The sequence below is a fragment of the Coccinella septempunctata genome, chromosome 3, assembly GCF_907165205.1.
Source record: "Coccinella septempunctata chromosome 3, icCocSept1.1, whole genome shotgun sequence".
NCBI lineage: Eukaryota > Metazoa > Arthropoda > Insecta > Coleoptera > Coccinellidae > Coccinella > Coccinella septempunctata.
Window position 1 is genome coordinate 1,777,535 of NC_058191.1, and position 15,406 is coordinate 1,792,940.

Below are 15,406 nucleotides of genomic sequence, written 5' to 3' on the forward strand. Positions count from 1 at the left end.
TGCCTTCCTCTTTTACACCTCATTGGACAACGGTACTCGTCGTATTCAGGTCTAACCCGATCTATTTGTCTACCCCTATCAATTCGTTAGGTCTACCCTGTAAATCCGCCATGATAGACACTGAGACAACTTGGAGGCGGCAAGAAATGTTTACTAATTCAATGAAGATCTCTAAGAAAACCGACACTACGAAGAATTCCCCGTAAGACGTGAGGAAATACTAGACAACAATAATAATACGATATAGGTACGTCGGAATATATTGCCCAAGGCGCACACTATGCAACTTTTGGAAGCGATGACGGACACATCAAGTCAAGTGCAACGCAAAGCAACTGGAATTCCTCTTCCTCATGTGCTTCGCCGGCGATGAGCATGCGCTCACTATCGGCTGCTCGACATCAACCAATTCGTTTCTCTAGTCGCGTACCGCTATCGAAGCAAGCTGTGGCAGTGTACATTCCAGTCTGGTTAAAGCGCGTTTTCGTGTACTTTTCGAAGTTTCTGCCTTTTGGAAAAGCAGTTCCAGGTGATATTTTCGAAGAGACTGTGTTCCTTAAGTGTACCAAGGGCCGAGATGGAGTCCGCCAGGTTGCTCCTTGCCATAGGTGTAGTTTTGGCCTTCATTAATACAGGTGAGTCAGTAGTCAGTGTAGCAGATCAAGTTGTTTACCTTTGTTTTTATCATCGATGTCAAATGGGTCGGAAGAATTGTTTTTTTTTTTGTTCGCCGGTTTTTTGGCCGTATAAGTTTGGCTTGTTTGGAGATAATTTTGTTGGTATAAATTGGTGCAGGTTGTTGAGAATGAGGTTAGGAGGAGCGCAAAGTGGTTTAAAGGTGAATGCGCTCTTACCGCGCTTTCTGATAGAAATAGATATGGGTTTTAAATTCGTTGTTTGGAATGACGAAATTATACTTGTACTAGACGTTCGATGCGTCTATGTTTTTCTTCCAAAATAGGATCAAATTTACTGCGCAACTTATCAATATCGAAAAAAAAAATATTTTTGGGAAATTATTTTCAGAATTCCAGATGCAGAAAATTTGGTTTATGAATAATCCAGAATATAACTATTAAAGAGCACAAACTAACGAAAATATTTCGTATGTTTTCCCTCTTTTTTTCCTCATTTCCTGAAAATTCATCCAGATTCTTACAGTAGTTTTCCTGAAAAACCGAGTGAAAAACCTTTTTTCTGTTTTTTTGAAATATTTCATATTCTGATGCAAACACAGTAAAAATTCCTATGCACCTTGATCACTTGCTAGATCATAATGCTTTTTTCGTGTTTTCGTGTATTATTTAGAGTAAACTCGAGATTGATTCATAAAAATTATTTGATTACACAATATTCCAAATCATTGGTGCTAACGAAATTTTCCTCATTATTCTATTGTATTTTCCAAAAAGTGAGCAAATTTATTTTGTTACTCACGATTTTGTTATTTCTCGGTTGTTTATTATTTTTCCCTTTCCCCTGTATGTATTCGAAATTGTTTTCAATCCACCTGGTTCAATTTATCATACTCAATGAAGCATTTCATGAATACACCTGAATTCATAAAAACAGAAAAATATTAGATAAATGTTTATCCACTAGGAATTGAAAAATCAAGTTGCTGTGCCAAATTTTCCTCCTATTTCTAGAATAATTCGGTGGTTTTGTGGAAATATATTCATTTCACCTCGCATTTTACTGACAGTGAAGTACATACCTCAGTGAAGTACAAAAAACTAAGAGTTGAATATTCGAATGATTCGAAGTACATATTAATTTTTTTTTTCAATTCTCGATCATAATCGAAACTATTTTGAGAATTTCAGAGCTTTATATTATTATAATTAATTTTAGATATTTTGTTGATAAAATACTCGACAAAATTCATATTCAAATCCGTATTTACAAGTTTATTCTAAGACAAAGTTATAAACCTCGAAATGAGCAGTTATTATTTAAATAAATAAATTCAATTTTAATTGAAGAGATCATTATCTATTATTTATGAATACGATTATTCATAAACATAATACTAAAGAAAAACTCGAGGAAAAACTAGAAACGAAGCAGACGCTTGTCGCATAAATACATCTTTTTGATGACCTTTGCACCAGCAAGAAAATAAAAGAACACAATTATATTCCAAATCGAACTGAAAGAAATATGGAAAAATAAAGAGTATACAGTACACAGATTGATAATGAAATTAAAAAACTAAAATTTTTCTTCAAAAATTAAGACATTTCTACAAAAAGTATTCTACTGTTGAAATTTAGGTACAAGGTGAAGATCTCTGTACTCACCTTGTATACAGCAAGCCTGTACAATTAAAACGAAATTATTATCTAATTGCTCGGTCTTAAATGAAAACGTCAATCTGCTGTGTATTTCTTAAAGTACATTGTGGATGAATCATCCACGACTCGGCCTGGTCATACAATTCCAAGACAATGACCCAAACTGCCCTACACCTACCCGCCTTATGCTATTTTATAAACACTTAATGCATTAATCCAGTGGACTCTTAATGAAAGACATGCCGGAGAAATTCTGAACGGATATTAGACGTAATGATATGCATCTTCTCTTCAAACCGGGCACATTTCTGCATGAACCTAAATGGATTGAGAGACTCTCTGTTGGAGTTAATGCTCGCCGACAATATTGTGTGTTTCTATTTATTGCGACGTTTACAATGCTCTGTTGCAATTGTTTGAAATAGATCACATGCCATTTTTTGACCTGTTATATTTCTACAACTCAGTTTTTGAATTTCAGTTTAATTATTGAGGTTTAATCGAGGGTTTTATAATAAATGGTTCAATTCTGAGATACTTTGAGAGAAAACTGTGAATCTGCTGGAGAAGTAACGACAAAACTAGAATCGATATAGGAAAAAAAGAACAAATTGAGTAAAATGTTCATTCATACAGGGTGTTTAATGTGCGATTGGCCACCAGAATAATGGTGAATGAGGGTAATCAATGCCTTGCAGAAAAGTTGCTTCTTTCGTACTTTAGGCCATTAGTTTCGATGATACAGGGTGATTAATGAATTTTGACCTTAATTTTCGATATCTATAAAGTCAGAATGAGTGGTCCTATTTTGATGAAATTTTGTGGGTTCGTTTCAAGAAGGCAGACATGCAATTTCAAGATAATCAGGACAGTCCTCAGAATATTGAGATTTATATTTCAAATAGCAGAATCTATATTTTCTGGATCAGTTGAAAAACTTTCGTTTTCAGAATTGAAAAAGGACCTTTGTGTCACTCAAATTCAATTTTCAATCCGCTTGGCACACTTGTTACAAAAGAGAAACGAACGAACGAAATAATATTATATGTTCATTTTCGAGAATACGGTCCTGTGTTCAATTATTCAGTTATAATGGTCATTGCCACCTGTCTATATTTTCTATAGCAATTATTTTTCATTCTTAGACATCAATACACCAAGTGTTTGAGCACACCTTGCTTAAAATATATGTTCGAAAAATGAATTATTGAATTATGAATTCTTCGGAAATTATCAATTATACTTAAGATAGAATGATGGGTAAGTACGATCTAGGAAATATACTCGGAAATATATTATTTCTCTGCATTATGAAGAAGTTCGTATATTGAACAGAAAATATGGATTTTTTGATCGATTTTTTGCATATACATTGAATTTTCATTATATGAATTGATTTCGAAGAAGGATATCACCTGGGTTTCTGCCTATATAAGATTTGGTAATTTTGAAACATTCATATTCAATAATACATTTTTCGAATAAAATTTTTAGGCAGCGTACTTGAATACTTGTTGTGTGTTGATGATTCAGAAAGAAAAATAATCAAAAAGAGGTCTTTTATTATTCAAAATCTCGACAGTTGGCATTGAAAATTAAGTATAACTAGATAATTGAAAACAAGACCGTATTCTCAAAAGTGAATAATTTCGTTCGTTCGTTTCTCTTTTGTAACAAGTGTGCCATGCGAGGCGAAAATTGAATTCGATTGACAAAAATGTCCTTTTTCAAATCTGAAAAAAAATGTTTCAACTGATCCAGAAAATAGAGATTTTGATATTTGAAAGATGAATCTCAATATTCTGAGGACTGTCTTGATTATCTTGAAATTGCATCTGCTACATTGAAAGTCAACGAGCCCACAAAATTTCATTAAAATCAGACCACTCACTTTGACTCTATAGATATCGAAAATTAAGGCCAAAATTCATTGATCACCCTGTATCTTCGAAACTAATGGCCTGAAGTACGAAAGAAGCAACTTTCCTGAAAGGCATAGATTACCCTCATTCACTATTGGTTCTATGGCCAACCGCTCGTGATATACTCTGTATTTATAGAGTGAGTGAAATATCTTCGGTATTTACTATTTTGCAGGAAAATGGTAAATTTTTGTTTTGACTTACTTAACTGTCAATTGTTTCAGTGCACTGCTTGTAAGATTGCGCAAAAACTTGGTATTTTTCAAATTGAACTTTCTGTATGTTTTAACGTCAAGTTTTTGTAATTTTTTTCTGAATACACTGATGTATCACAACCTAATCTTCAATGAATTTCACCTTCAAAAATCAGAAAAGTCCATATTTAAGTATATTTGTTTTTAAAAAAGTGGGCCATGAATTCTTTCACACATGTATTTAATTATACCGTTTTAAAACGTTATGTGATTTAAACCCATTTATTCAATTATATTTTAAACATAAACACAACATTTTTAATTTTTTTAATAACCTTTATTGAAATTTACAATCTACTTTGCACAAGTAATAAGTAAATATGGTGATATTAAAATGTCATGTAGAAGTTATCAAACTTATTGAAACTTCTTATTCACACTTCAATTGAAGTCAATTGGCCATGTTTTCTGTAACCTTCTTCTCTTGAACGGGTTTTCCGCTAGTTGGTCTATGCAGCTGTTTTCATGTCCTTCCAGATTTTGTAGATATTTTTTTGAGCGTTTTTCTATCTCATCAATAATGAAGGGGATTTTCAAATCATTATGTATGGTGAAGTTTGAGACGTACCATGGAGCATCTGTTAAAGCTCGAAGGATTTTGGATTGGACTCTCTGTATTATTTGGATGTTCGATGTCTTGGCACATACCCAGAATTGAATCCCGTATGTCCATATGGGTTTAATTATGGCTTTGTAAATCAATACTTTATTTTGGAGAGATAGCTTGGATTTTCTGCCTATTAGCCAGTACATTTGTCGAAATTTCATATTGATTTGGGTCTTCTTAGCTTGAATGTATGGTTTCCAGGTGAGTCGTTGGTCTAAGTTGATTCCTAGATATTTGGCTTCTGTTCTAACTGGGATTTGGTTCTCATTTATCTTAACTGGTGGACATATGTTTCGTTTGTTGGTGAATGTGACTTGGACTGATTTTGTTTCATTGATGGTAAGGCGCCATTTTCGATAGCATTTCTCCAGTTCATTCAGATGTTCTTGGAGCTTTTCGGAAGCTGTAGCTGCGTTTTCGTGGGCTGTGAGTGTTGCTATGTCGTCTGCAAATGAGGCTATCGTAGTGTTCTGATTTTCTGGAATGTCTGATGTATATGTTACGGCTAAAGATAGGTGCGAACATAAACTTAAGATTAGCCGGCTAAACTTAGGTTTAGCTTCGGGTATTGGCTAATGTTAGTTTCTCCTATCTTTAGCCGGCTAAACTTAAGTGTAACCACAGCTCATCGGCTGAAAATGTAGAAGCTAATAGAAAAGAAGAAAAATATTGGAATGGCTTAAGGGGCGCAAATTTTAGGCATTTAAAAATATGTAAAAAAATAGTAATTTAATCTAACTATTAATGCAATGCATCTTTTGTATGAATTTCACATATTAATAGCATAAAAGCTGTTAAGTATTTGAGAAATTGAGAATGAACATATATTGGTTTGTGTCTCAACGCATTATTATTAGCGAATTCAAAAATCTAAATGCCAGATGACAAAATTTGGGACGAACATACTATTTTGGTATTTTGAGTGTGAAGGAAATCTGTAGAGTTAATGGTATCTTTCATCTTGTTATTATTCATAATTTGCAAAATACCGAAGGTCAAATTCTGGATAAATATAAGTATCATAAATATAGTAGTATAGTATAACCTTGATTGTAGCTAACTGGACTATTTGGCTCACAAGATTTACGATGACTGCACATGAATCCTTCAGGAATTCTTTAAGAAAATCAGCTAGGAAAAGTGTTTTCAACTGTTTTGCTGTTCATGTACTTTTTTTTGTTCATTTTTGCGAAAGTATTAAGGTTGAAAAGATACATTAGAAATCATCGTTTCAATTTCGTAATTTTTTTTGTCATAAACCCAATTATTGAATGGTAGGGAAAATATACTTTTGTTCACTGAAAAAATATTCTATATCTAATGTCGAATATTTCATGTCCTTGTGAGGTCATTTTCTGGTTTTTCACAGGACAATTGACTATCCACGTTCCTATTATCCTATTGTGTATGTGAATTGATTTTATAAAGGCTCGATTTGAAGAGCATTAATCTCCTAAAGAAATGAAAATATCTCATTAAATGTGGAAAACCAATGGGCGTTATGTAACGAAACTTCAGTACAATAGCATTCGATGCTATTTTGCATATTTAAATTCTAAAAATTGAAACAAAAACATGGCCGAGTACGTTCGTCTTTTCCTGTCCGACAATTCAAAAGACATCACTCCACGTGTCCATCGATTACATTTTTAGCCGTTCCGTTTTGGATAATGTGCACATTAGCCGGCTAAAGATGGAATTTCCTGACGCAGATGAATATTTTATCGAACTTTAGCCGGTCCTCGAATATAAACCTAAGTTTAACCGGCTAATCTTAAGTTTATGCTGACACCTATCTTTAGCCGTAACATATATATCAGATAAAGCAGTGGACCCAGTATACTTCCCTGTGGTACTCCTGCTTTTATTTCAGTTGGTTCAGATAGAGCATCACCCTGTTTCACAGCAAAATATCGGTTGGTAAGGTATGATTTCATAATATAATAGTATGGATGTGGGAGAAGTTTTTCAATTTGAAGAGTAAGCTTTTATGCCAAACCTTGTCAAACGCTTGGGATGAGTCCAGGAATACAGCTGTACAGTATTTATTGTCTTCAAGGCTTCTTGATATGGTGTTCATCACACAAAATCATCAACACAAAATAACGAAGTTTATCTTAAAGAGTGATATTTTGAGTTTTTTTCAAAATATAATTAAATAAATAGTTAAATCACATGGCGTTTTAAAAAGGATTCAATTAAATGCATGTGTGAAAGAATGGGCTACTCTTAGAGAAACAAATATAAATATGGATTTTTCCGATTTTTGAAGCTAAAATTTATTGAGGATTAGGTTGTTATACATCAATGTATTCAGAAAAATATTGAAAAAATTTGACGTTAAATTCCACAGGGTGTTCCATTTGAAAAATACCAAGTTTGTCCCCAATCCCAAAATGAGTGGATCAAAAAAAATTTTTTATTCGCCAGTGACTCTTATGTAAAAATATCCATTATAAGCAGTTTTCATTTTTTTTCTATTATATACAGGGCCTGTGAAATAATATCATCTCCAGAAGTGAACATCATCGTTTTCGCCCTGTATTTCAGGAACGCAAGTAGTTGAAATATTTCTGTTTGTGGCTTTGAAAGTTTTACAAAAAGTGATACAGGGTGGCGGAAACCGCATGTCTCTATCTTCAGTAATAGCTGAGGTCGGCTGAGGTACAGTGCAATCCCAATTAAAATGGGACAGAGTGTACAGGGTGTCCCTAATAATGGACTTTTCACGAAAATCGAGCCCAGTATTCCTTTCAACGTTTTTATCTATCCAGTCCTGGAGTACTAGAAACAGCCAAAATCAAGCAATTTGGGATACCTTATACATTAAAAAAGTTGAATTCGAATTCAATAAGTTCAAGCATTTCATTTCTATGATAAATAAGGGTTGCTGCAAACCGTATAAATGAAGAATTGTTCGAATTTGTTGGTGTTCTATTCCAATTCTCTGTTTGTGAAACCAGTGAACCAATTTTTATTCCATACCCTTTACAGTAATACAATAATCAATTCCGTGAATGCCCAATGAATGCCACTCAAAACCTTCATCTACATAAACGAATCAACGCTGAAAATGGGCAGTCTGGGGAGATTCGGTCCATAAATCGAAGCTGCTTTTCAATTCTTCCCTAATCAAATTCCAGTTGGCTATTGACTGACGACTAACTAGGTTTAAACTACCAACAACGACGCTAATCCCTACGAAGACCGATAAAACTCTCGCAGTGTTCGCATTCGCATTCCTGCCCAAGGCGAGGAGAGGGAATTAAACAAAATTAATTTAATGACCGAACGGTCCGGCGTGTCCTCACAAAAGAGAGGATAAACTACGGAATTATTCCGAATTTCAAGACGAATCAGTTCCGACAATGGCGGGACGTCCTTTGAATTCCCACTTTTTGTCAGTGTCACGTAATGGCTGTTCGGTAATTCCGGGTTATTTGCGAAAAACTGAGCTGGGGCACTATTATTTCTCGGATGTTCATTACTTCTTCTGAATGCGTCGCGTCTCTGTGCTAGAATGGGAGCATTCATTCCGTTGTCGACGTACGAATTCAATCGCGAAGACTACTTTTTTCACTCGCTTGCAGACATCTACCAACCCTTAGGATTCTCGCGGAGTACAATGGAGGTTTCCGTGTGTAAGTGTAGAGAAAACAGACGAGGCGAATTTCGACTTTCGTGGAGGTAAACTGGATAATATACGAGATACGAAGAGCCGTGTTAATTTCACATACAGGGTAGGTATAAGTTTTAAGTATGAAACCAAGGAGATATCTTCTGAATTAATTGGGAATACTCTTTCTGACGAAAACGATGTATTTTTTATGAAATATCTTTGAAACGTCATATTTTGAAATAACCATTTCAACCGTTTCCCAAAAAAAATTATTTTAAGCACTTAAAAATGAAAAATAAAAATGGGTATTTAAAATTTGAAGCGTTTCATGTGGATTGCAAAAGTTGGCAACATCGACTGAAATATGCCTTGATAATAAAGGACAACAAATGCATTATCTTGATGAGATAGACAAAGATGGCTGTCTATGAAGTCTGCGACGTACGAGGAAGGTCGTAAAATTTTATGGGATTTTTATGGCCGGTTGCAGTTCAAGCTTGCCAGTAAGTACGCGCCTGTAGGTCAACAGCTGTTATTTTATAAACAAGCTGATCGGACATTGTTCTTTTCATTGTTCGATAGGCGCTGTTGCCAAATCGTAAACTCCGCACAAAGCGATTTAAATTTTAAAACCCTATATTTGAAGGATGATTTTGAGTAGTTTCCGCGGTGAATTTGAAAAAATCATGAATGAAACTCATAATTATTCATTTTAAATTTGCATATGCAGTGATAACCCAAATTGAGGAGAATTCCCTATTGCACGAAACTTCGCAAGAAAGTACAGGGTATCCCAAATTTCTTTATTTTGGCAGTTTTTGGTTTTCGTGAGATAGATTTTCGAAAAATGAAATTCTCTTATGGTTTCCCATTCAATTGGAGGAAGAAAGTCTCTTGCAATATTTCGATACAGTCGATACTTTTCTCGGAATAAATAAAACCTTAGAAGCAGTATACGACGGTCTATGAGGCAGAGAGTTGATGCATGTATTTAAGCGGGATGTAGTCATTATATGGAACACTTATACGATAAAATGGGATGCTTGTAAGTTTTTATTTATTCCGAGAAAAGTATCGACTGTATCGAAATTTTGCAAGAGACTTTTTTTCTCCAGAAATGAATGGGAAACCATAAGAGAATTTTATTTTTCGAAAATCTATCCCACGAAAACAATTTTTGAAGAAAAATCATAAGGGGTTGTTATTTTCAACCCCTAATAATAAAGTTATGAGATCTAAAAAAATTGTGTAACTAACGTCTATATGTGCTTCATTTTATGCATAGTTTTATGACTCAGTGTTTCTTAGAACCCGTAAAAAAATTAATAACTGCCAACTCGCCATCGCCTTCCAAAGGCAGTATCTTGGAAGGTATGCCGATTTCGAAAAAGTTCATAGGAACTACCCCTGCTTATTTTCATCGAGGAATCATCTCCCTAAGTCCTTCGCATTTGTTTACAGACACCCTGTATATATATATTTTTTTCCATGATGTGAGATCAAAAAAAGACTGTATTCATTTTTGAAAAAAAAAGTTGTTCTTTATTCAACCCCTGGCATAGAAGATTAATGAATGTAGTGTCATATTCCTGGTGAAAATAGGCTTCTAGAAAGTTTTTATGTTTTTTAGATATCTTCAAAAGTAAAAAGGTATGGCATATTTTCCAAATCGACAAAATATCAAAATTTGCTTAAATCTGAAAAACTCATGGACTTTTTCACGAAAATCGAGCCTAGGACTCCTTTCAACGTGTTTACCTATCTAGCCTAGAGGTACCAGAAACAGCCAAAATCAAGCAATTTGGGATACCCTGCATATTGAAAGCCTAAAATCGAGCCTAAAATACTCTCGACCTGGGAGCTAGATGGCACATTAGGAATGAAAACAAAAAGTTGAGATTTTCAACTTTTACAAAACGCAAAAATCATCAAATCTATGTCATTTTGACAAAACAGAGGTTAGCACCGATCATAGGAAGCGGTGGCTAGATATTTATGAAATTCATTCCATTACATTTTTTTTAAGGCCAATTGGCTGGAAAATACCTACCGTTTGTATCGATTCAAACATATGAGTATTCCAAGTTATCTGCTAAATTCCGAATACATATGCTGCATTCCCTCTACTCATCACATAGCGTTCTCGACGAAACTATTGGAAGCAACTATGATGATTTAACGTGAATACCCGGGGTAAATATGACATTTCAATTTGGGCCAATTTTCTGTTCGATGCCATTCTGCCAATACATTTGCATCGACAAATATTGACTGGAAAGTGAGATATTGCTATGAAATGGACATTCAAATTGAACTTCCTCGAATTGAGCAGAATTCGTTCCTTCGATTCGTCAGCTTTTTCAGATGGGAGATTGAGGAAAAAATTTTATACAGAAACTGAAGAGAAAACCTTACGATAATAACAAGGGGTTCCATGAAAACGGTTAACGAATGCTAAAATGGATAAAAGAAGCTCAATGAATCCTTCATTTACATCAAATTCTCGACGCCAACAACATACTTACCAGTTTTGTTTCATTCCTGGATTTGGTATTGTATTATAATCAAATCCATAATTGATTCTAATCAAGAATTTATTCAGAGAAATCAATGCAAAGATGTCATGCATCTGATGCATTTTTCGAATTATAATTCCCAATTTGTCGTTATAGGTAGTAATATAAAACATAGTTTTGACATTAACGATATTTCATCAGTGCCAACTTAACTCCTTTCAAGTTACAATAACATACGAGAATTATTTCATGGCCAACCGACTGCTTTTATAAAGTTGGAGGGAGTATATAAATGATAAGGTGATTGTAGTGTTATCATCATTCCACTTCATCCATGTTCTTTGAATATGTTCACTTGAGACTTATATCCGAACTCTACACTCAGCTCTATGAGTCGAATCGGTACTATATTCCATTCATATTTATTTTAGCACTCGGTTGGCCATGAAATAATTTTCTCAAATTTTTGTAACGAAAACGAATTGAGGTTGGCACTCATGAAATGTCGTAATGTCATAACGCCGTTGCCACAACTAATATCAATTTTTATTACACAAAAATGCCGAAAGTGATTGAAAAAAGAGACAGGGTTTCAGGAAGTGCTATTTAAAATTCAGGTCCGCTCGTTCAAATAGTCATACCCTGATATTCTAAAATCCACAATACGTCAGACGGTGGCGAACATATTCAATGTAAGAGAATTTATATAATGTTTCATCTGAATCTAAACGACTTATATTTCAGCTGAATATTTCCACAATCAAAAAGATTGTGAATGAAGAGGATGACAAAGAATTTCCTTCTATTGGGAGACCCAAAAAAGTGGTGGCATTTGAGAATTTTATGTTTGAGTGAATTAATGCGAAAAGTTTACTACAGGATTTTCGATGAATGTCATCGTAGAATAAGTTCCCGAAAATTGATTTTTCTATTTTTCATTTGACTTGTCCTATACATTGTAAATGTCTTAAGGTACCAATAAATACCTAATTATTATTATTATATCAATGTATTAAGATGAACAGCCACAAATACGCGCCAGTTGTCCTGTTAATTGTTTATTCATGTGAAATTTTTGTTCAAAAGTGAAGTTCATCTTGACCTGAAACTTCCTTCAATTCCTTTTACTTATATTGATGCAAGATGATTTTTGCTAAAGAATTTAACATTCTTGTAATTATCTGTTGATTCCTTCGGGAGATACCCATTTCCAACCGCTGCATCATATGCATTTCATCTTCGGGTTAATATTTTTGAAATCTACAACTGATGTTACGTATTCAAACTTAAGCCAAAGAAGATAACGAACATTAACTCTCCTCAAGCTAGTGCCTGTTATGATATTATACTGATCTCTTGTATTTTCCATGCAAATAACTGGATTTGGTATGCCTTCAATCAGTTTGAATAAACTTCAATTATGTTCGTCACATATTTTCTGAAGAGATTCGACATTGTGATAAAATACGTAATAACAGAAACTTTTACGTAGAACGGACAACATAGCGCTGATTCAAAACCCAAAATTGTTTGGCAAGCGTCATAACCCCACATTTTCGTACTATACAGAGTGAAATGTGTCAAATTTCCATGGCTAACCAAGTGCTAAAATAAAAGTGAATGGAGTATACCCGATCCTGTCCGTGATAAGTGCTATCCTCACTTTCGCCAGTATTGTCAAAGTGACGTAAACGTCAAAAATCTCAATTTTCGGGCTTTGTTCTTGACTTTTTCGATTTTCCTCCAGGGTTAAGAGTTTTATCTTGGCAAGGTCCGTTTATTCGACTTTCGTTTGGACAAACGAAATAACACAGGGTAGTACTCTGACTGCAGAAGAGACGGATCCATGGTGTCGTAGATATTGCAGGAAGACAATGGATGCGAGTAGCTAGGGCTCAAGAAAAATGGCCTAGTTAGGAGAAAGCCTATGTCAAACAATGGATGAATTCCGCTGCAGAAGAAGCGGGCATATTGGGCATTTGATTCATACGGTATACTGCAGCCCTTGCATTCAAGAGTATTGAACCTTCCTAACTATTCAGTAGTTACTAATATTTTCCACACTCATGATCGATGGACTCGTTGCCAAAAAATAACCATGAAACCTTGTGGCCGAGCACACGCAGGACCGGAAGAGATACGTGCCAGCTTTGACGACCTGTGTATCCTGCTATTTGCGATATCCCAATCCCCATAATTCCAGGTTAACCACTGTTCGATCCACAATCCCGGGAAACAGTTAATGAATAGTTAATCGCGTTCCGAACTGATTGAGTTCAAATGAGCTGTAGGCCCCGTCGTTGCGCCTAACAGGATGCGGGATGATATTAATTAGTAGATGGCGCCACCGTTAAGCTTCTGCCACCATCCCCGTACCGTATCGGCTCAATTAGAGCGGTGTCCGCAGAAGGCGCATACAAGAAGCGATAAGAGTCATCTAAATTACCCTATGTGCTTCTGCAATGGATGCACGCCGTCTGTCGTTATCGATGGGCTTCATTCTGCGGGATAATGTAATCGGGAACTTCGGCAATCTGGAGTGATGCCGCAGGGATGCTGCGGCTCCTGTCCGTTCTTCCAGAGAGATCGAGAGTGGCGGGATTCAATCTGAAAAGAATTGGTTTGCGCCTGGCAATCGAGTTCCAGTGTGATGAATTTCTTCTCACGGATACATCCAAGGATACACTAAAGCGGGTTTCAATAAGAGTGCAAGCTTACTTATTTCTCTTTTTCCTCTTGCACGTCAGAATAGAAATCACGGAAATGAGTAAGCCTCTTGGTAAGCCTGCCTTGAATTCGTTGGTGAAAACAGGCGTCAAAGGTTCGATAAAACACAATCTCTGTATAGTCTTGTAATAATGCTTCTAAGTAATTATGCGTGATACCCTCGATGATACCTCTGCCCCCAGCCATACAGGGCGTATTTAAAGGTGAGACTTACTTTAATAGAAGGTAGAACTGGTCAAATTATAACGTTTCATCAAACATCATCTAAACAAAACTTTCATTGAAAATGGAAACTTAGGATTGTCGAATTTCTCTCAATATTTAGTAACCTACACGATCTTATGAAATGGCCAATAAAATTCGTCTGAATCATTCACAAATCGGGCATTGCAAGCTTCTTGTTCGAATACTCTTACACTCTTCGTAAAAATGGGATAAATTAGTAAACAATAATAGCAATTCATTCATTGCTGCATCCCATTACCGGAAAGGTGAGGCTAATTGACATTGTGTGTCCTTCGGTGACTGAAGAGACCCAACCGTGACCTACAGAGCCTTCCACACTCCGGTCATAGATAGTCAACAACCAGATCTGGCCGCCACTGTATTCTTCTCGAGTCTCCATTGTAGCTGTGGACCAAAGACCTCCACTGTGATCTGTCTAATGCTAGTTGTTCCCAGTTATGATTGGCATTAACTGATTTTAGGGATTGATGTAGTGTATCCTTAAACCGCTTATACTGGCCTCCTGGTTTCCGGGCTCTCTCAGTGAATTCGCCATACAGAGCTATTTTGGGGAGTCTCGTGTCTTGCATCCTCAGAATGTGGCCGCTTCATCTGAGTTGTGGCCCTCGTTACTTGAGTCTCAATTGTTGTACAACTCGCGCGTTGCAAGACTTCTGCATTCGAAACTTTGTGGAACCATCTGATGTGTATAATGTGTCTTAGATGACGTTGTTGCGTTTGTTCAAGCTGTCTGATATGTCGCCTGTAGGGCATCCAGCTTTCGCTTCCGTTAAGAAGCGTTGGAAGGACCACTGCTTTGTAAACAGCTGTCTTAGTCTTCAGATTGAGGTCATGATTTTGGAACACTCTGTCCTTAAGCTTCCAGTTTGCCAGTGATACTGAATTGATACGGTTGTGTATTTCCAAGTCTAGGTTAGCCGTAGTATTTATGAAGCTTCCCACGTATTTGAACTGCTCGACCTGTTCTAGAGTTTCATTCTCCAGGCTGATACCTGTTTGAAGGCTTTCTGACGGACTTACCAGGATTTTGGTTTTGTCGATATTGAGTCTAAGGCCTAAAGCTTCGTATATATGTTTATAGGTGTCCAACATTATCTGTAGATCCTCTGCGCTGCTAGCGATAGAGTCATTCGGGGCAACTGTGCGCACTTTTGCCTTTGAATTCATACACTGTTTTAAATGTTGAAGCTAGGAAAATTAAGACATTCATAAGATAAA

At 35.7% G+C, this 15,406-nt stretch overlaps 1 protein-coding gene across 4 annotated transcripts in view; it reads left to right on the forward strand.

Annotated features, from left to right (window-relative positions):
• The first annotated feature begins 249 nt into the window (after positions 1-249).
• LOC123310223 (fasciclin-2) overlaps positions 250-15,406 on the forward strand; it is a 405,219-nt gene continuing 390,062 nt past the window's right edge. The window contains exon 1 of one of the 4 annotated variants that reach the window (XM_044893671.1): positions 250-635. In XM_044893671.1, coding sequence (XP_044749606.1) covers positions 578-635 — 58 coding nt within the window. In that variant the 5' untranslated portion in view covers positions 250-577. The remainder of the gene's footprint in view (positions 636-15,406) is intronic. The other 3 variants (XM_044893672.1, XM_044893675.1, XM_044893674.1) reach the window with 3 other exon arrangements.